Genomic DNA, 21937 nt, shown 5'->3' with positions numbered 1-21937 from the left:
CACCTGCTGTTTGATTTAATCGTTTTTATTCATATTATATAATTCGCCTTGAGTCTCAGGGAGAAAAGCTGACTATAATAAAACAAATAATAAAATGGCACAATAGGAAACGTAGTAATCAGACAGCATGCCAGGGGCGTAACCAGAAAAATTTTGGGTGGTGGGGCATTGGGAAATCGGGGGGGGGGAGGTCCCATTGGCAGGCAGGCAAGCAGGTGAAGATTAATACTTGGCGAGTGCGTGTGCTCTCTGTATGACTGCAGTGACGCCTGCATGCCTCATCGGCCCGCTTGCTTGGCCTGGGAGAGGGAGAGCCGGGGGGCCGGCATGATTAATACTCATGGAATATGCGCTCTGTGTTACAGTAGCAGCTGGCCTCACCCACCCGCTACTGTAGCAGAGTGCATCTCACTGAGTAATAACTGCACCGGCCGGCTCTCCGTGTTCTGTAGTAACCAAAGCAAACAAGTGCAGCCGGCAGGTAAGGGCACGGGCAGGGGCAGCGGGAGTTGCGGAGTGTGGACCACGAGTGAGGGGGCACTGCCCGTAAATGCCCCACTGTGGCTATGGGCCTGCAGCACGCCCTGACCCAGGTGGCCCAGGATAGCTCAGTTTTGTCAGATCTTGGGAATTAAGCAGAGTCACCCTGGCTGGAACCTGGATGGAACACCTCCAAGGAAATCCAAGCAGGCAATGGCAAAGCCACCTCTGTTTCTTGCCTTGAAGACCCTACGGGTTTGCCATAAGCCGCCTGCGACAACTGCATTCTGCCACCACTAATCAGACAGCACAAGAGATCCAGTAAATAATGCAACACGATCGGGGTAACAAAAATTCAAAGAACAATGCAAAAAGGAAAAAAGGTCTCACCCAAAGGCACCCTTTTGTCTCTGGGACAGGTAGGGAGGAGGGCCATACAGTGGGCTGTGAAGAAGCCGGTTTGGACCAGAGACTGCCACTTGCTGCACTGTGGACTGCAAATTAGGATGCTGCCTTCTATTCAGTCAGTTCATTGGCTCCTCAACCTGGTATTGTCTCCCCTGACTGGACGTGGCTCTCCAGGGTCTCGGGCAGTGAGAGGGCTTTCCCAGATAAGAGGTGGGTTCCCTCCCTTCACAACACACACATCGATGGAATGAGACTCCAAACTCTATCATCCACTATGATTTTGGGAGCGGTGCTGTTTCCCCCTCAGTATGTTTAATAGCCTGATCTCGTCAGATCTTGGAAACTAAGCAGGGTTGGCCCTGGCTGGTAACTGGATGGGAGACCGCCAAGAAACACCAGGGACGTGACGGTGAAGGCAGGCAGCGGCAAACCACCTCCAGACGTCTCTTGCCTTGAAAACCCTATATGGGGTCGCCATAAGTCAGCTGTGACTTGATGGCACTTTCCCCCACCGATGGACAAGAGCCCCCCGCAGAGCACAGCTCCTTCTTCGCCAGTCCCCAAGAAACTACCTTGGATCGGAAGGGTTCTGGGAAGCCCCGTATGGGATGCCGATTAATAGAGATTAAAGAAAGAGATTAATCGAGAACAAAAGAAGCACAGCATATGAGTTGGGAGGCAACATCAAGGGAAGGCCTTGGCCTCAGTGCCCTGACGGTTGACTCTCCAGAGTAGCTGGGTTGGCAAAGACCTCCCCATGCTCACCTCGAACTCCTCCGCTATCTTGGGTCCCTCCAGGAAGAGGCGGGTGTTGAGACACTCGACTGGGCCAAAGTTGGCTGTGAATTCCTTGAACTCGTCAAAGACCTTGGGGTACATCGCGGCGGAGAGAACGTCCTCCGGGGTAATCTCCTCTTCATGCTTTTCACACAGCTCCTGCTCCAGCTTCTGGAAATCCATAGGGGGCAGAGAAGCCCCTGGGCGGCCCTCAATGCGGGGCAGGCCTTTCAGCACCTAGGGAAGCAGAGAGGAAGCCGGTGCATGAGCCGGAAGTGGCGGGAGAGGCCAAGGCGTCTGGATGAGGAAACCTCCCGGGGGTAACCAGGGAGGAGGAAATTGGGATTGTATTTTAATTGTTGGTTTAAAATTGTTATTCTAAGTGGCCCTAGGAACAGCCCAGATTAAAATATCTGAACATAACACAACTATATGAAAACATTGATTGATTGATTGATTTGATTTGTATCTCGCTCTCCCCCACTAACGTGGGGCTCAGGGCGGGTTCCAACACACAATAACAGAACATAATGTAAGACTAAGATATATCAGCTAAGCCCTGACCTGGATAGCCCAGGCAAGCCTGATCTCGTCAGATTTCAGAGGCTAAGCAGCAGTGTTCCCTCTAAGCTGAGTTAGTGTGAGCTAGCTCACAGTTTTTTAGCCTCTGGCTCACACATTTTTGTCTTAGCTCAGGAAGGATGGCTCCAGAGAAAACTAATTTATGCAGTAGCCAAATTCCTCACTCACAGCTTTAATGCCAGTAGCTCACAAAGTAGAATTTTTGCTCACAAGACTCCACAGCTTAGAGGGAATATTGCTAAGCAGGGTTGACTCTGGCAAGTACTTGGATGGGAGACCTCCTTGGAATACCAGAGGCAGGAGGTGGGGACAGGCTTTATTCAGCCACCTCTCTGAATATCCTCCAGGCCCCCAGTAGGGGCCAGTCACCAGAGGTCGCCATGACTTCCAGTTGCGCGTGTGCGTGCACACACAAACACACACACTAAAAAATACCCCCCAAAAGACAAAATTTTTAAACAATTTCAACATTTACAATTCATAAGATGGCACATACACTGCTGCCCCAGGGAAAAAGGGGGGGGAGGTAAGAAGGTCTGTATGGATAAGAGTTCTTTGACCTCACCCATACGCTTGGTGGTACATTTCCATTTTACAGGCCTTGCAGAACTGTACCAAATCCCACAGGGCCCAGATCTCATTTGGAAGTGCATTCCACCAAGCTGGAGCCACAGCTGATAAGGCTCTGGCTGAAGCCAGGCGAACACTCCTTGGTCCCAGGATCGTCAGTATGTTGTTATTTGAGGAGTGCTCTTTAGGGGGTATGCCAGGGGAGGCGGTCCTGCAGATACGTTGGTCCCAGACTGCGTAGGGCTTTAAAGGTTAAAACCGGCACCTTGAACTTGATACAGTATTCAATCTGGAGCCAATGCAGATGGCAGAGCACCGGTTGGATATGTGCTCTAACAGTGGTCCCTGTAAGGACCCGTGCCACCGCATTCTGGATCAGTTGACATTTCTGGGTCAGCCTCAAGGGTAAGCCCTGCACAGAGCACGTTACAGTAGGCTAACCTGGAGGTGACCATTGCGGGGATCACTGTGGCTAGGTCAGGGCGAGACAGGAAAGGGGCCAATCCCCTGACTTGGCGTAGGTAGAAACATATTCTTTCGAAGACAAATCCATGACCCATCTTGCTAAAGATGACTTTATATCAAAGATGAACCCAGTTGTAAAATCATATGACATTTGGGGTAAAAAATGATGACCTCCCACTTTGATACTGTCACAAGAGTGTTTCCTCACTCGTTAGTGGACGGTCACAAATCTCTTCCTCTGAGTTGCTATGGAGCTGATACAGTTCATCCCCTGGTTACTAAGGAAACCCCCCCCTGAGCTCCACAGAGCCCCTCCCCTTGTCACTGGTGGACCCCCAGAGAGCTCCTGATCTAGGCTGTCAAAGAAAAATGATCACACTACTTCTTTCTTTCTTTCTTTCTTTCTTTCTTTCTTTCTTTCTTTCTTTCTTTCTTTCTTTCTTTCTTTCTTCCTTTCTTTCGTGGGCGAGGAGAGAGAGAGCACAGGATTTTGATCTTGCTCTGAGCATGCTCAGACCAGGGCCGGCCCCAGCTTATTTTGCACCCTAGGCAAGGATCCCTTCTGGCGCCCCCCTGTGCATCGCCCCCTCCCCCCTGTGCATCGCCCCCCGTGCTGGTTAGGGCTGCCGCCCTCCCTCGGGTGCTGCTGCTGCCACCGGCCAGAGGATTTCCGCACCGACTGACCCACTTTGCCCAGCTGCTGCCTTGCCCAGCGCCTTTCCCAGCTCCTGCCGCGGAGCCTCTCACAGGCTGGCAGGTCGCAGGAATGGGCCACGCTGGGTAAGGGGGCTTTTGGCGGGGGGTCAGGTACAGTTTGGCGCCCCTAAGGACCGGCCCACTCTAGGCGAACGCCTAGTTCGCCTAGTGAGCGAGCCGGCCCTGGCTCAGACGGACTTGTTGCCCAAGGCTGCAGGCAGCGGGGAATCTTTGGCTCATAGCGTGTTGTCAACACATCGGGCCATTTATCTAACATTCCCCCCCCCAATAATCACTTAATTGGCAAACACCACTTTTTTTTTAAGCATCTTTCAAGATTTTTCGACACTAATTTAGCAGAGGTGGCAGAAAGCTTGAAACACAGAGTCAGTGGAAATCAATGGGGATAAGTAATCTGTGTGAGGCTACATTCCATGGAGTTTGGCAAGAAAACAGAGATTTTTTTTTAATGTGGTCTCTGAAATCTGTACAGATTAAATATACGTGCCCATGCAGACTAGGACTCCCACAGTTTCTGAAGAAATGTCCAGAATCTCTCCTCCTAATGGACAAGAGCCCTGCCCCTGGATGATAGCTCAGTGCTGTCAGATCTCAGAAGCTAAGCAGGGTTAGTCCTGGTTAGTACTTGGATGGGAGACCATCAAGGAAGTCCAGGGTTGCCATGCAGAGACAGGCAATGGCAAGCCACCTCTGTTCGCCTCTTGGCTTGAAAACCCTACAGCAGGGGTGTCAAACATGCGGCCCGAGGGCCGGATCAGACCCCCGGAGGGCTTCCATCAGGCCCGCAGTGGAACTGGCCATCTCCAGCTTCCAGTTCTGCTGCTGCTGCTGCTGCATCATAGCTTGTTTCCCCAGACTCTCTTAATCACTCAGCCATTTCATGTTTTAACCTGGGTCCTAGACTCAGCATGAGATTTCTGTGGTGAATGGCAATAAATCAAAAGTAGGTTTGCCGCTTACAGAGCTAATGTTTTAAGCATATTTTTATTTTAAGTAAAAAAACAACAACACCTTTTTGTTTGTGTCCTTTATAAAGTTTATATCTCTGCTACCTGGCATTATATTTTATGACACACACGGCCTGGCCCGACAAGGTCTCACTTATGCCAGATCCGGCCCTCAGAACACATGAATTCGACACCCCTGCCCTATGGGGTCACCACGAGTCAGCTGCGACTTGAGGGCACTTCCCCCCCACCCAATGGACAAGAGCCCCCCGCAGTGCACAGCTCCTCCTCCGCCGGACCCCCAAGAAACTACCTTGGATCGGAAGGGTTCTGGGAAGCCCCCGTGCGGGATGCCGATGTAGCCTTGCAGAAACCCCACCACAGAGGCCGGGAAGGAGAGCTCGTCCGCCTGGGCTTCCACGTCCTGCCGCGTCAGGTTGTTCTGAACCATGAACTGTGCCAGGTCACCCACGATCTTCGAAGAGGGGGTCACCTGCGGGGAGGAGGGAGGGAGAGGTGAGCAGTGAGGTCTTGAGCCGACAGGAGGGCAGCTGGCCTGACAACCCTTAAACAGAATGCTGAGGTCTGATGGATGAAGGGGACCGAAGCTTAACCTCTTTATGAAACAAACGCATGGAGAGCCTCGGCCGACAGGGAAGAACACATTGTGCAAAGGGTTGAGAGCATATCCTTGTATGACTGGCAGTGGCATGATACAGAGGGTTGCCAGCTCTGGGTTGGGAAATAGCTGGAGATTTTGGGGGTGAAGCCTGTGGAGGGTGGGGTTTGGGGAGGGGCCGGATCTCAGTGGGGACATAGAGCCACAGATGCCACCCTACAAAGCAGCCATTTTCTCCAGGGGAACAGATGTCTGTCTCCTGGAGACCAGTTCTAATTCTGGGAGATCCCCAGCCCCCACCTGGAGGTTGGCAACCCTAATTAATGCACAAGATTTCTTTTCCCCCCCACCCCCACCCCCAATGTGAGTTATCTCTGAACCACCATGTGTCGCCCTTCAAAGAAAAGGAGCCCTCTGAAGGCTACCTTAGGAGAGAAGTCACAAATGCCACTATCCACCTTGCCCAATCTCTTCAGATCCTGGAAGCTAAGCAGGGTCAGGCCTGGTCAGTACTTGGATGGGAAACCACCGAGGAATACCAGGGCTGAGACCCCGAGGCAGGCAATGGCCAAGCACCTCTGAACGTCTCTTGCCTGGAAAACCCTACAGAGTCGCTGAAAGTCAGTGGCGACTTGATGGCAATCTCCACCACCACCTTGCCCTCCTTCCTGTGGGTAAAAGGCATAAGCGAGCAGAGGGGGTCGGGGGACCAAAGGGCCAGGGATAGGCATTCTTACCTTGATGAGGTCCCCGAGTATTTTGTTCGCTTCCACATAGGCCTTCTTCACCTCCTTGAACTTGTTGCCCAGCCCCATGCTGTGGGCCTGGAAGTGCAAGTTGGTATACTGTCCCCCAGGAATCTCGTTCTCGTAGACATCAGCGTTCCCGGATTTCATGGTTGCCGTGCAGTCAAAGGGGGCGTAGAGGCCCCGAGTGACCTCCCAGTATTCAATGTAGTCGAAAACTTTCTCCATATCGAGCCCTGGTTCGATGCAGGCGATAGGGCAGTGGAAAAACAGAGACCACTCCCAGTTAGTCCCAGACGTTAGGTCAGAAACGGGAAGCCCTACAACCCCCCCAACATGATGATGTAGATAGGAAGAGTTGCCAACCTCCAGGTGGTTATATCCAAAAGAGAGCTCACGGGAGGAGGTTGTATCAAAACTCAAACACTCCATGAAAAACTTATGAACAGACATAGGATGAATATGCTACCCAAGACAATTTCAACAATTCTTAACAGTTCAAATATTTCTCCAGTGCAAACACTCTTATAATTTCTTAAAGGGTTAGGATCCAAAAGTACTTAAATCCAAGTAAAGTTCACTAATCTTCTGTATAAGATGCTTCAGGAGAGCAGACGCTTCAAAAAAGTGAATGTATTGTAGAAGCATTGTTGACAGAAAGAACAACATGTTAATGGGGTGACTGGATTTGGAAATCTGGTCTAAGGAGAATTGTTAAATTATCTTTTGATTTCACAGCTAGAAGAGTATCAGCTATCTGAGGAAGCAGGAAGCGAACGCGGCACTGAAGCCGGCCGTGTATAGCTGCTACTCCCTTAACGTGGAACCTTTGTTTTCCTGTGGAACTTTCACTTTTTTGAAGCGTCTGCTCTCCTGGAGCATCTTATACAGAAGAGAAGAAGAAGAAGAAGAAGAAACATCCTTTCCTGGTGGGAAGAAGAAGAAGAAGAGATTGGATTTATACCCCGCCCTTCACTTGGAGTCTCAGAGCGGCTTACAAACTCCTTTCCCTTCCCCTCCCCACAACAGACACCCTGTGAGGTGGGTGGGGCTGAGAGAGCTCTGACACAAACTGCTCTTTTTCAAGGACAGCTGTGCCAGAGCTTGTGACTGACCCAAGGTCACATCAGCAGGTACAAGTGGAGGAGTGGGGAATCAAACCCGGTTCTCCCAGATTAGAGTCCGCGCACTTAACCACTACACCAAACTGGCTCTCCTTTACTTGGATTTTGTCTTTTGTATTAAGGGTGCCTGGTAGGCTTCTCACCTCCCCTTCATATGTGGCCCTAGATTAGATTGGCAAATTGGAATTGTAAGCCGCTCAGAGCCCCTAGGGGGTGAGCGGGATAGAAGTCGAAGGTTAAATAAATAAATAAATAAATATTAAGTACTGTTGGACCCTAACCCTTTAAGAAATTATAAGTGTTTGCATTGGAGAAATATTTGAACTGTTAAGAATAGTTAAAATTGTCTTGGATAATATATTCTTTCTACTTCTGTTCATAGGTTTTTCATGGAGTGTTTGTGTTTTGATACAACCTCCAGGTGGTGGCTGGAGAACTCCTGGGATTACAACTGTTCTCCAGGCAACAGAGATCAGTTTGCCTGGAGAAAATGGCTGCTCTGGAAGGTGGACTCTATGGTACTAGAATCCATTTAAGTCCCTCCCTTCACCAAACCCCGCCTTCCTCAGGCTCCACCTCCAAAATCTCCAGGTATTTCCCAGCCGAGCTGGCAATCCTATTGAGGCTGATGGACCTGTCTAAAGCCTGTCTAAAGACCTGTCTAAAGCCCCCAAGTGAGTAAAAGGCAGAATCAAGATTTGAACCCAAGGCATCCTAATTTAAAGCTCAGTCACTTAGCCACTCTGTTAGACCAGCTCTCCCCCCTTCCCCAGATTTGAACTCATGGCACCAACCTCACCCCACTTGACCTCATTCCCATAGCATGGGATGGAATCCTAAGGATCCATCGGTGTAGTAGTCAGAGCCCTCGATGGATCAGCAAGACCCAGGTTCAAATGTGCACTCTGCTATGGAAGCTCGCTGGGGGACCTTGGGACAGTCACATACTCTCAGTCTAACCTACTTCACACGGTTGTTGTGATGATAAAATGGGGGAGAGGACAATGATGCAAACTGCTTTGGGTCCCCACTGGAGAGAATGGAATGGTATAAATGAAATAAAATAATCCCTGGACCTTGCTCCCTCCACGAAATGGAGACACCTGTTGATTTTCGCACCTGTGTCATACTCGGTTCCCCGGGTGCAAGCCACCATTGCTCCCATGCTCGGCTGAGAGGTCATTCCGGACATTGAATCGATGGCCACATCCACAATATCGGCGCCTGCAGCTGCGCAAGCCAACATGGAAGCCACACCGGCACCCGACGTATCATGGGTGTGGATGTGCAGAGGGACACTGGGGAAGTGCTCGCGCAGTGCCCCGACCAACATGGAGGAAGCCTGTGGCTTCAGGACGCCAGCCATGTCCTGCAAGAGAGAGCAGGGGGAGGCTGAGGTGGGCGGGGGACACACGGGAACAAAGAGGAGCTGGTTCCGGGAATGTGCGGGGAAGGGAGCCGTGAGGGGGCAGGAGTGAGGTTTCAGTGAGGGAGGACCTAGTGGGAGGGGTGGGGCAAAACAAAGACGGTGGGAGGAGCCAGGGAGAATAAGTCTGGCAAGCCAAAAAAGGGGGGGAGGTTGCGGGAGTTCAGGGTACGGGGGGGAGGTCTCAGTTATGTGCTTTCCATACTGATCCCTATCTTGAAACATGAGTTTATTATTTTTTTTCTAGTCATCCCCTTCTTTCTCTCCCCTCTCTTTCGTTCTGTCCATCTCTCTTCTCCTCTCTTTGACTTCCTGCTGCTCTTGTCCTTTTGCAGCAGAGTCAGGATCTTCATGCTGACTTTATTTTTGCTTTGTAGATCCCTGCTTCTTCCCTGGCTCGCAGCACCAATGGGGAAAATGCTATTCCATGAGCGGCGTGACCCTTGTACACAATCATGCCGGGGACACGGGAGGAGGGTTAACGCCAAGCCGTGAAGCTGACTAGCGGAACTGTGCTAAGGCCTGGTCCAAAAGGTTAGGAAGGTTCTCGCAGTTCTGTTATTCCACAGGATGTGCAAAACTGTACTGTTCAAGAGTACAGTTTTTAGAAAAGAGTTTAGAACTGTAGTAGAATGAGCAGTCCAAGAGGGCACCTGTATAACGGAATGGTCCATTGCAGTGATTACTGCATCACCTGCTTTCACATGTATTACTAACAGTTTACCTGCCTTGAATAGTTTTGTTGTTCTCGTTCTCTAATTTTGCAATCCTAGTCCTGGTTAGCCCAGGCTAGCCTGATCTCGTCAGACCTTGGAAGCTAAGCAGGGTCAGCCCCGGTTAGCACTTGGATGGGAGACCACCAAGGAAACATCCAGAGCCAGGCAATGTCTCTGAATGTCTCTTGCCTTGAAAACCCTTCTGGGGTTGCCGTAAATTGGCTGTGACGGGATGGCACTTTCCACTCCCACCAGTCCCGCTACATTGCTCATTGGTTATCTTACACTGTCCGATTGCACCGTTTCCTGAATGTCCTGTCATCCACTTTAAGTCTCGGCGGGAAACAAATGTTTGTGTCCTCCAGGGGAATCACAGCAAGTGATGAAAAGGTGGAATTTGCTGCTAGAGGATGTAGTGATGGCCACAGGCAGCTTTAAAAGAGGATGAGACTGATTCATGGAGGACAGGTCCATCAGTGGCTACTAGCCATGGCGACTAAGGGAACCTCCACATTCAGAGGCAGTCAGCCTCTAAATACAAGTGCCAGGAGGCAGCATTGGGGAAGGCCTCCACCTCTATGCCCTGTTTGTTGGCCCTCCAGGGCAACTGGTTGGCCGCAGCGTGAAACAGAATGCTAGACTAGATGGACCCCCTGGTCTGATTCAGCAGGGCTCTTCTTATATTCTTAACTTTGGGGCTAAAGGTTGAGCTTAAGGTCGGCCACACGGCTGAGGATTCTTTTATCTGCATATTTGGGGAATGGGGGAGACAGTTGCTTCTGGGCACATCTACACTAATGTGATATGCAGGGAGGCTTACAGAAACTCTGGGGGTACAGCTGATCCCCCCCAACCCTTTTTACCTTGATGGCCAAGATATGAGTTCCAGCTTTGACCAGCTCCTCAGCCAGATTGACGTAATAATCTAGCGTATACTTGGTGCGGCTGGGATCAGCCACGTCCCCGGTGTAAGAGATGGCGGCCTCCACCACGCCTCCAGCTTGTCCGGCTGCCTCCATGCCCAGCAGCATGTTGGGCAGGTAGTTCAGTGAGTCAAAGACCCGGAAGATGTCCATGCCATTCTCCTTGGCCACTTGGCAGAACCTGAGGAAGTAAAGTGTAGGGTCATGACCAAGCAAGCATGGGGCACCAAGGGATTAATCACAATCTCTGTCCTGCAGACCCCCTCCCCCAAACCAGCCTAGGTTAGGAGCCTCTCGGAACTTGTCACAACCAGCCTCTCCTTCTGGAGAAATAACAGATTAAAGCATATGGTTGCTTAATCACCCTTGGTGAACAGCAATCACTTGCAGGTGACCACGCAAAGAACAGGGCTTACAAGCTGGAGAGAAGTGTTTCTCCCTCCCCCCAGACTCTCACCTCAAAAAAGATATTATGGCGTTGGAAAAAGCGCAGAAAAGGGCAACTAAAACGATTAAGGGGATGGAACACCTTCCCTATGAAGAAAGGTTAAAGAGGTAACATCTTAACATCTGAACTGTGTTGGTTCAATGACCACGCAAAGAACAGGGCTTACAAGCTGGAGAGAAGTGTTTCTCCCTCCCCCCAGACTATCACCTCAAAAAGGATATTATGGCATTGGAAAAAGCGCAGAAAAGGGCAACTAAAACGATTAAGGGGATGGAACACCTTCCCTATGAAGAAAAGTTAAAGAGGTTAGGGCTCTTTAGCTTGGAGAAACGATGATTGAGGGGGTCACATGATAGAGCGTTGCAAAATTATACATGGGACAGAGAAGGTAGAAAAAGAAGTACTTTTCTCCCTTTCTCACAATACAAGAACTTGTGGGTAGGGATGGGCACGAACTGCGTGACGAGCCAAAATGTTTCTTGAATTCTGGACAGATTGGGGCTTGGGAGGTTATGTTTGGCACGCATGTGGTCTCTGAAGAAATCTCTGAGGTTTTGGGCACAGATTGGGGCTGTTCAGAAAACGAAACTCACCCAGAAACGCTGGCACAAAAATGCTAGACAACAGTGGGGGTGGTGTTTTCCAGCCTTGGAAAAACAAATAGGGACCCTCCAAAGCTTGACAGGCACTGCTGCCTGCCAATAACAGAGTTCCCATTCGTCACAACGGGACTCAGTGTTGGAATGTGTAAGTATTCAGCATGTGTGATACATGTGTAACAATGTACATAGATCAACTCAATCCAAGTGACAGATGTCAAAGTAACTGACAGTCCAGGTGACCAGAGCAATCCGGATCTAACTGGTACAGAGCTGATGTCTTATCAGAGTGACTCAGCAGTGATGTGATTGGTTGTATATAACTGTGAATGTCTTGTGTATTGTGTGCTGATGTGAAAACTGACTGCTTGGCGAAACACTTTGCCCGAGAGAACTGTGACTTGTAAATAAAATACACTGTCTATAGTTTACCACTAAACCTGAGTCTGTGTGGTGACTATAGCAGAACTTCAGCAGGGTGCAATTGGGCTGCTAGAATCCACCGGAGACCTGGGGACGCCAGGAGTGCACTCCGCGACACTCAGATCTATATAAGTGAAGGATGAATGTGTTGGTTGGTGTTGTGGTTTTGGAAGGAGGGGGTGTACTCATGGAAGAGCTTTGCTACTGGGCGTAGTAGGGGGATTGCTTACCTAGCCTACTCAGTCAGAGGCCGGGGGCCATTGCGTTGTCCTGGATTCCTCTGTGCTGTGATTCGGTTTTTGATGGTTTGTTTGTTTGCTGCACCCTTCTTCAAATGAGGGTTTGAAGGGTTTGTTCCTGCCCTTCTTCAAATGAGTCCTGGATGGAGGGTTTCTTTTCCTCATTATTTTATCCTCACAAGAACTCAAAGGGTGAGACTGAAGAAATTCAGACCTTTCCCTCCTGAGTCTCATAGCACAATTCCCTACCATGCACACACTTGCCTCTTAGACCCGTGTCCTTTGTGGCTGGTGTGAGCCAGTAGTGAGGGTATAAAGGACTCTTTGATGGACATTATCAATCTGTCCCTCCACTCAAGGGTGTATCCGGAGGGCTTAAAAGAGGCAACGGTAACACGGCTCTTGAAGAAGACGTTGCTGGATCCTTCTGATCCATCCAATTACCGCCCAGTTTCGAATCTTTCGTTTCTCGGAAAGGTAATTCAGAGGGTAGCAGCTGAACAGCTCCAGGGTTTCCTGGAGGATACATCGGCGTTAGACCCCTTCCAGTTTGGCTTCTGCCCCAGCCATGGGATGGAGACAGCGTTAGACTCCTTCCAGTTTGGCTTCTGCCCCAGCCAGGGGATGGAGATCGTGCTGGTCACCCTCACAGACAATCTCTGCAGTCAGCTGGATCAAGGTCGGTTGGTGCTGCTGTTATCGCTAGATTTGACATCAGCGTTCGACACAGTCGATCACATTCTGTTGGCTCACCACCAGTGTTCCCTCTAAGCTGATTTCGTGTGAGCCAGCTCACAGTTTTTTAGCCCCTGGCTCACACATTTTTGTCTTCGCTCAGGAAGGATGGCTCCAGAGCAAACTAATTTATGCAGTAACCAAATCGCTGGCTCACAGCTTTAACGCCAGTAGCTCACAAAGTAGAATTTTGGCTCACAAGACTCCAGAGCTTAGAGGGAACATCGCTCACCACCTTGCCGGCATTGGAGTACGTGGGACAGCCCTAAAGAGGGTTGTTTCCTTTCTCCGTGGTCCGAACGGAGAGTGGTGCTGGGAGAAAGGGTCTCCTCCTGATACCCTGTGTTTTGTGGGGTCCCCCAGGGGGACTATCCTCTCCTCGATGTTATTTAACATCTCTATGAGCCCTCTCGCCCCGCTGGTGGGGAGTTTTGGGCTAGAGTGACATCAATAGGCTGATGACACCCAGTTATACCTGTTGATGGCTGGTCAGCTGGCCAGACACCGCCCCAGGAAACCTGGCTGAGGGTTCCGATGCCATGGTGAGGTGGCTAAAGCAGAGCTGGTTGAGACAGAATCCAGCAAAGACGGAGGTTCTCTGGCTGGGTGGGGGAGATTCAGGACTTGGGTGCCAACTACTGGCTCTTGACCACACACCACTGACCATGGTGCAAATCGTCAAGAACTTGGGTGTGTTTCTGGATGCCTCCTTATCAATGGAGGCCCAGATTGCACATGTTGTCAGACTGGCGTTTTACCAACTATGCTAGAGCCAGCAACTGGCCCCTTACCTGTCTCGCTCCAACCTGGCCACTGTAATCCATGCAACGGTCACCTCTAGGCTTGATTACTGTAACTCAGTCTACACAGGACTGCCCTTGAGCCTGATATGGAAATTACAACTGGTCCAGAATGCAGCGGGCCCGGGTCCTTATGGGGACTCCACTGACTGCACACATTCAACCTGTGCTGCGTCAGCTGCACTGGCTCCAGATTGAGTACTGGGTCAGGTTCAAGGTTTTGGTTTTGACCTTCAAGACCCTAAATGGTCTGGGGCCAATGTACCTGTTGGACTGCCTCTCCTGGTATGTTCCCCGGAGAGCGTAGCGCTCAGGAGAACAACATCTGCTGGAAGGTCTTGGCCCAAGGAGCGTCAGGCTGTCCTCGACCAGAGCCAGGGCCTTTTCAGCTCTGGCCCCGACCTGATGGAACTCTCTGCCAAATAACATCAGGGCCCTGTGGGACCCGTTTTACAGTTCCACAGGGCCTGTAAGGCAGAGATGTTCCACCAGACATATAGCTGAGGACAGCAACAGGGTTTTAAAAGCAAACTGGCCAACTGACTACCTCTCACTTTCCTCCCCCGCCAATGGGGTGCAAATTCATAATATGACGCCATATAGGTCTATACTTTGAATATGAATCGTTGTTTTAAAAACCTTTGTATTTATTTGTATGTATAAACTGAAGAATTGTTCTAATCTTTCTGTTGTGCACTGCTCTGACCCCGCTTCACAGGGAGGACAGTATAAAAGTAATAATAATAATAATAATAATGATGATGATGATGATGATAATGATAATTATAATTATAAATATAGTTAGATAAGCAAAATCTATACCACACATTGCAGAGTTCTGTGCAAAGCTCTATCTGCTTACTTGAAGACGGAGTTGTCCGGGTAGTTGGTGTAGCCTACAGCATTGGCTCCTCTCAGCAGCATCTGGAATGGGATGTTGGGGATCAGCTCACGCAACTCCTGCAGCCGGCGCCAGGGGCATTCGTACAGGAAGCGCATCGCCACATCAAAAGTGGCACCTGAGAGCATGTGGGAAGAAAGAGAGAGAACGAGAGGTGAGCATCAGTAACTCCGTCCTACTGAGAGAGGGATTAATCTGAGATTAATCCACACCTCCACACCTATTCTGAATTCCAAGCCACAGGTGTCCCCCTCCCACCCTGAATATTACAGGAGAGTGGTGGAACAAGTATGGAGTGCTTTTCCCTTCACACTACAAATCTAGCATGAGCAAGCTGGGATCTCTTGTCACAGGCGAAACATGCCAGGAATATTTGATTTCCGGCATCTCTCTTTTCAGAAACTGGCAGCTGAGCTCCAGCAAGGCCCATGGCCCTTCCAGCCATCACTCTGCCAGGTGGGACGATTGTCTTGGTGTCGATTGCGTTTTGGCTCAAAACAGCGTGAGACTGAGACGTCGAGACCTCCAGAGAAAAGGCGGGAAGACTGCAGGCTTGTGTGATGCACTCTGTGTATCACTAGAACCCCATGGTCCATCAATCGGAACAAGAAACAAAATCCATGAATGCCAAAATGAACAATCAGAGACAGATACAAAATGGAGGCTTGGGGGAGGGGGCTGGAACCAGACTTGAATTACCCCCTCAGAACCTAGCCAGTGTTTCTTCTGAAGCACTAGTGAGAAGAAACAACAGGCCTGAGCAAGAAATCGGTTGAGTTGTTTTCCTGTCATTCTCCCCCCCCTTGAGTAGCCACCTAGTTTGGTTAACTGAGGGGCTGAGGGACTTAAATCAATTGGGAGACATCTTGAGTGCTGTTGCTGGAAGACTCAGGCTGAATCAGATAACAGTTCACCACAAAGTTCATTCTGAAAGCCTACGAGGTAGCAGTGAGGGTGGCAAAGAAGGCTTTATTCTCTGCTGCTGACTACATCCGCTTGAATCCCATACAATTAAAATTATTTAGGGTCGTTCAAAACTTGATGACTCCTAGGGCGAAGTCAATTGGAAACAGTGATTTGTCTGTTCACTGACTGTTTTTTGCGAGAATCTCTGTGGCTAAAATCACTCTGACCCAGTATGACTTTGACATTCATTTAAAAACAGATTGGGCTTCAGAGGTGAGAGTAGCATCACCTCATCAAGCTGTTATGGACAGATTCAGATTGATCTTTCCAATGGATGTTGACAGGGCGCTTGGGGCTGTGAAAAATACCATCTGTAAATGAAGATCCTTGTTCATCCTGGCTTACAAAATCTGTCTGGGAAATAGCTGGGTGGTTTGCTAGAGTGGTTAAGAATGGTGGACTTAAATCTGACAAATTGTGTTTGATTCCCCACTCCTCCACATGAAGCCAGCTGGGTGACCTTGGGCCAGTCACCGTTCTCTCAGAACTCTCTCAGCCCCACCTACCTCACAGGGTGTCTGTTGTGGGGAAAGGAAAGGAAAGGCGATTGTAAAACTTTCTGAGACTCCTTAGAGTAGAGAAAAGCAGGGTATAAAAACCAACTCTTCTTCTTTCCAACCCTTTGGAGGAGGCTGTTATCAGACCACTGCCAAGAAGCTTACTTATTTATTATTTATTCATTTAGAATATTTCTGTGTCACCTCTTCAGAGTCCTGCTCAAGGCATCTTACAATTAAAACCCACAGTGTTAAAACACAAGCCATTAAAAAACACAACACATTCATCACCAGCAGCACAAAAACTATTCATAAAGCAGGTGGGGGTGGGGGTGGAAAGTGTTGTCAGGTCACAGCGGACATATGGTGACTTTGTAGAGCAGGGGTGTCAAATGTGCAGCCCGGGGGCTGGTTCAGGCCCCTGGAGGGCTTCCATCAGGCCCGCAGTGGAAATGGCTGTCTTCTGCTTCTTCCAGTTCTGCTGCTGCTGCGTCATCGGAGGTTTGCAGCTTACAGATACACAGCTGAACAGCATACTCAAGATTGCAACAGCACAGGCATTTTGATGCAATAATTCAGAGCAAGAGGTGTCAGTTATCAGACACTGTTAAATAAACAAAATATTGCAAGAGTGCCAATGTTTTAAGCATGTTTTTATTTTAAGTTTTTAAAAAACCTTTCTGTTAGTATCCTTTATAAAGTTTATATCTCCGCTACCTGGCATTACATTTTATGACACACAGGGCCCGGCCCAACAAGATCTCATTTATGTCAGATCCGGTCCTCAGAACAAATGTGTTCGATACCCCTGCTGTAGGGTTTTCAGGAAAAGAGCTGTTTGCCATTGCCTGCTTCTGCATAGCAACCATGGACTTCTTGGTGGTTGCCCATCCAAACACTTAAACAGGGCCGACACTACTTAGCTTCCAGGATCTGATGAGATGGAACAAGCCTGGGCCATCCAGGTCAGAGCCCACACAACAGAGCAGATGATAAAAGCCTTAACTCTAAGCCTACCTTACCTAATTATGAGTTAAATTATTACAGGCCAGTTTCAAACTTGTCATTTTGGGCGAATTGGTCGAGTGGGTGGTGGCAGAGCAGACTTTCCTGGATGACGCCTCTGCCCTCAATCCTGGCTTCTGGCCTAACTTTGATACAGAGAGGACATTTGTTGTTTTGATGCCTCATCTGCAGATGGACAGGGGCAATGCTTCCTTGCTGATCTGACTGGATCCACTGGTGGGCTCTCTGACAGACGAGATCACTCCATTCTATTTAATTGTTTAGAGAATGGAGTGGGTGAGAGAGGACAGGCACTTCAGTGATTTGCCATTTTTAGTCCAACTGACACAAAACGTTAGCCTTGTAGAAGTTGAGTCAGCTACCCAAGAGGGCTGCTACTTGGAGTGCCCAAGGGCTCTGTCCTCTTGCCCTACATTGTTTAGGAGATATGTCAGGGCACCACATGAGATAGTTCACAGTTCTGAGGCAGGGTATGAAGAAAGGCATTTTTTCCTTTAGAGTTATAAAAGTTTTTTCCCCTCTCTGGGCAGAGAACAAGTGAGGGGGAGGAAGTCAGTTGCTAATAGGTCCAGCTAGAGACACTTGGATGGGCCAGCCTCCCCCCTTCCAAGCAGGGAACAGAGATTTGGAGGTATTAAGTGCTAGAAAGGTTGCAGGAAGGAAATTTCTGGAGACTTCAGGAATCTGGCCTGACCTGGTCAGAGGGTAGGGAAACAGATATGATAAAAACTCCTTGTAGCAAGGAAGAGGTCTGCTTCTTTGGTACTGAGTTCACCAGAGCACACAGGACTCTTACGTGAGGCAGCCATTGATCATGTGCTCACCTAACTGAACAGCTGGAGGGAGCTTCAATGTAACTGAACCTCTGTAGAGATTTGCAACTCTATAAGCTAAAGCTCCTGTCCTATATTTTAACTTCTGATAGGGAATGTATAGAGAGAGGGACAGTAGTTTTTTGTTTTACCCATTTCTTTTGAGTCCCTTGCTCAATCTGATGCAGTGCTAAAAGTATGTTTGGGAACATTTTCTCTTTAATAAATACTTTATAACTTTTGATGCTGGTAGTGGTTCTCCGTACCATATAGATTTCCACCATCTTGGACACGCTATTTTAAAAGGGGTGCCGGGGGAAGGCAGGCAGTTGAGAAGTAGCTATTCCTCCAAGGGCATGCAACTGTCCCCTTGGTGACCATGGGAGCAAGGCCTCAGAACTTGGAAGCTGGGAGTCTTAACCCTTCCAGAAGGCAATTCCGTACAAAGGTCAGGATGGAACAGGGCCTGCAGGCCAGAGCAGGCACATTCCGCCACATAGGGTGTCATCAATAAGGTGATGAGACCCAGCTCTATATTTCAGTATCTAAACCTCCAGAAGTGGCTGTCTCTGTCCTACACCAGAGCCTGGATGCTGCGGTCAAGTGACTAAGGTGCAACAAGCTGAATCTGAATCCAGGAAAGGCATTGGTCATGCCGGTCGGTAGAGCAAATAGTCTGGTTATTGCCAGTGCTGAAGGAGGTAATCCTTTCTTCAGCAAATTATGTGAAGAGCTTTGGGGGGGGGGGTGACTTGATGAAGGAGATGCAAGTGAGCATTGTTGTGAAAAATGCTTTCTACCAATTCCATGTGGGAAGCACATATTGGAAGCACTGCTTCTCCCTGTATCAACGTGTGTGTCATGACATCAGGCTCTCCACTGGAGGGTCCTCTACTGGCCCGCTGGAGGGTCTGGATGGTGGCAGCCCATTCCAGGACTTTTTTGGTAGCTGCCCTGAAACAAGCTGTTTTCTGTCTACAGGGTTTTTAAAGAGAGCTTGTTTCAACAGACTTTGTTTGATTTTTATTCTGAGTTCATACTTTATTGATATTTTAATGATATATATGGTTCAGAAGCTGTTTTACCTCCTGGGCTTGTATATTGCTATAATCTTCTGTATTGTAAACTGCACTGAACCTATGTTTATGGAGAAAGGTGGGGTAATAATATTTTAAAGAAATACATGCAATATTGCACCTCTTATGAACCATACACTGAGATGACCTGAATGTCCAAGTACAAAGCTCCACCTGATTTGCTATAGGGCTGCCAGCCCTACCACTACGGCAAGAGGCCTCCCACTGACAACTATCCTTACCTCCCACCTCCCCAAGCGGTAGCAAGATAAATTTTTGTAAAATTCGGCATTGTGTGCATTACTACATCACTTCCAGAGGAAACCATGGAGTTTCTGGCGATTCCTAGGGCTACCTTACGTCACTTTCGGGATTTCCCTAGAAGTGATATAGTGGTGCACATGATGTCACATCGCACCACGTCTCCACCCCTGAACTACTTGCGAGTTGCTAGGCCACCCTAATTTGCTACAGGGATTCTAACATCACCCCCTAAAAATGGCTTGCTGAGTTCCCCTATGGCTAGTGAAAGACAATCAATTCATACACGTCTTTTACAGATGAGGCTGAGAGACAGAGGATGGACAGATTATTGGCCCATATTTGAAAGTCCACAAATAATCCTTCCTGCTGGATCTAGATTGGTAGCCTCCAAATCTATTTGAATCCTGGATTCACCTTGAACCCTGATCTGCATGATAAATTGTTGTGGTTTTTCCATACCACATTTTTTTCCCTGTTTCTTTCTTTCTGCGTGTTTTCTCTCCCTCTTTCTCCATCTATTTCCTCCTCTTAAATTACATACATTAACCAAAAAAGGCCATAATTTTGCTTGATGTGGCCCATTGTAGGATTAGTGCGTGGCCCCGATTTGGATCGCGACCCACTAATTAAAGACCAGCAATGCAAACAGCACAAACACCTCCCCACTGCACGTCATACTGAAAGAAAAACACTCAGGTATCATTCTGAATTTTAAGATATCTCTCCATCCACACCACCTTTCTAGATGTCAGGGTTGCCAAACAATGAAAAACCTAATTAATCCGTCTGCCCTTTGACGCAGTTCCCTGGTTACGTGAATATTTTTAGAAACTCAGCACAACCACCTTGTTGAGATACTAAACCAAGTGTGAGATGACTTACAATCTAATAAACCCAAAAGCAACACCGTGTGGGATTAAAGGAAAGGGCAACTCGAAGATCCTGCCTTTTGCTCTCTATTACAGTAAACAACATGCACCATAAGAATAAGAATAATAAGAACAGGCTTGGAAAGATAAACAGCTAGGAAGCAATCAACGAGACACACTACTGGCCCATTTTGCCCAGTATCGTCTACTCTAAGGTGCCCAACATGGTGCCCGTGGGCACCATGGCACCTGTCGACACCTTTCCTCATGCCTACCCAATGTTACCTCTAAGCTGAGTTAGTATGAGCTACGCCACAGTTTTCTTGCCCCCAGCTCGCACATCTTTGTCTTAGCTCAGGAAGGATGGCTCCGGAACAAACTAATTTATGCAGTAGCCAAATTGCTCGCTCACAACTTTAATGCCAGTAGCTCACAAAGTAGAAGTTTTGCTCACAAGACTCCACAGCTTAGAGGGAGCATCGGTGCCCACACAATGTTTTCAAAAAGAATGTCAGGCCAAGTGTGGCTCATGCCCAGCAGGGCTTCTGACTGGCCACTGGAGATCTGACTGGCTAGGCAGATTAAAATAACGGTTGTTCAGGGGTCATTTCCTGCAGGAGTGCACAGGAGCGGAGCACCGACAGTAAAGAGCCTAGGGGGTGGGCACATGCAACAAGCCCCACCCCCTGCTCCCAGCAGCCCTCAGTCAGAGCAAGAAGCAGACAGGTAAGTTGTGGAGCTCCCCCCGGCCCCCTGGTCCAAAACAGTCCCGTGGCACCTTTAAGACCAAGTTTTATTCAGATACAAGCTCTCCCTCCTCTGCGAGGATAGATCTGGACGTTCCCCCCCCCCAATAGCTAGCAATCCAAAACAGTCCAGTGGAGCCTGAGCAGTGGGTGTTCCCTTCTGACACACTTCCAGTGATGTCAGAGGGTGTGGCATATGCAAATAAGTTATGCTAATGAGTTATCTGAATGAGCTCCAGCACCTCTTTCTGTGTGTGTTTGCCCCTGCAGTTGTTTCAGTACTGGTTGTATTATCCCTCAATCCTCTTTCCCAGTGGACGTTTTTAAGTTATTCCTCTTCTCCCCTGTACTAAGACTTTCTCTCTGTGTGTGTTTGTGTGTGTGTGTGTGGCTCGGTGTATATCTGTGGTAGCCATTTTTATGGTTGTGCCTGTCACCCTGTGTCAGAATACGAAACGTCCCTGCAGGCTCAAAATGTGGGGGACTCTGCTCTCCTTGGATTGGTAGTAACTCCCAGCCTTGGTACCAAAGATCTTTCAAAACCGCAATATAACTCGGGACCTTCTGCAAGTAAAGCTGGTGCTCTGCCATTGAGCTACAGCTCTTGTCTAGAGAAGAAGAAGAAGAAGAGTTGGTTTTATATCCCGCCCTTCACTACCTGAAGGATTCTCAACGTCGCTTACAATTGCCTTTCCCTTCCTCTCCCCACAACATACACCCTGTGAGGCAGGTGGGGCTGAGAGAGCTCTGAGAGAACAGCTCTGAGAGAACTGTGAGTGACCCAAGGCCACGCAGCTGGCTGCATGTGGAGGAGGAGTGGGGGAATCAAACCCGGTTCTCCACATTAGAGTCCGCCGCTCTTAACCACTACACCACATTGACTCCTATGAAGCTGCCTTATACCCAGTCAGAATTTGGGCCCATTTAGTCCAATGCTGTCTATTTTGAGAATATACTATTCTCCTCAGTTAGGGGGTCTTTCCCAGCCCTGCTGCTTGAGATCCTGTCTGACTGCTGGTGATAGTCCAGTCCCCCA

At 48.9% G+C, this 21937-nt stretch overlaps 1 protein-coding gene across 1 annotated transcript in view; it reads right to left on the bottom strand.

Annotated features, from left to right (window-relative positions):
* The window catches only part of PC (pyruvate carboxylase), a 70854-nt gene that overhangs the window by 15219 nt on the left and 33698 nt on the right, over positions 1 to 21937 (bottom strand). Inside the window, exons 6-11 of the mRNA XM_015420268.1 lie at positions 14607 to 14763; positions 10441 to 10681; positions 8555 to 8804; positions 6303 to 6547; positions 5260 to 5439; positions 1654 to 1902 (exon numbers count right to left, since the gene is read on the bottom strand). Of these exons, the coding sequence (XP_015275754.1) occupies positions 1654 to 1902; positions 5260 to 5439; positions 6303 to 6547; positions 8555 to 8804; positions 10441 to 10681; positions 14607 to 14763 (1322 nt within the window). The remainder of the gene's footprint in view (positions 1 to 1653; positions 1903 to 5259; positions 5440 to 6302; positions 6548 to 8554; positions 8805 to 10440; positions 10682 to 14606; positions 14764 to 21937) is intronic.

Source organism: Gekko japonicus, unplaced genomic scaffold (assembly GCF_001447785.1).
Source record: "Gekko japonicus isolate JY-2015 unplaced genomic scaffold, Gekko_japonicus_V1.1 scaffold306, whole genome shotgun sequence".
Lineage (NCBI taxonomy): Eukaryota > Metazoa > Chordata > Lepidosauria > Squamata > Gekkonidae > Gekko > Gekko japonicus.
This window is presented reverse-complemented; position numbering and strand designations above follow the sequence as displayed.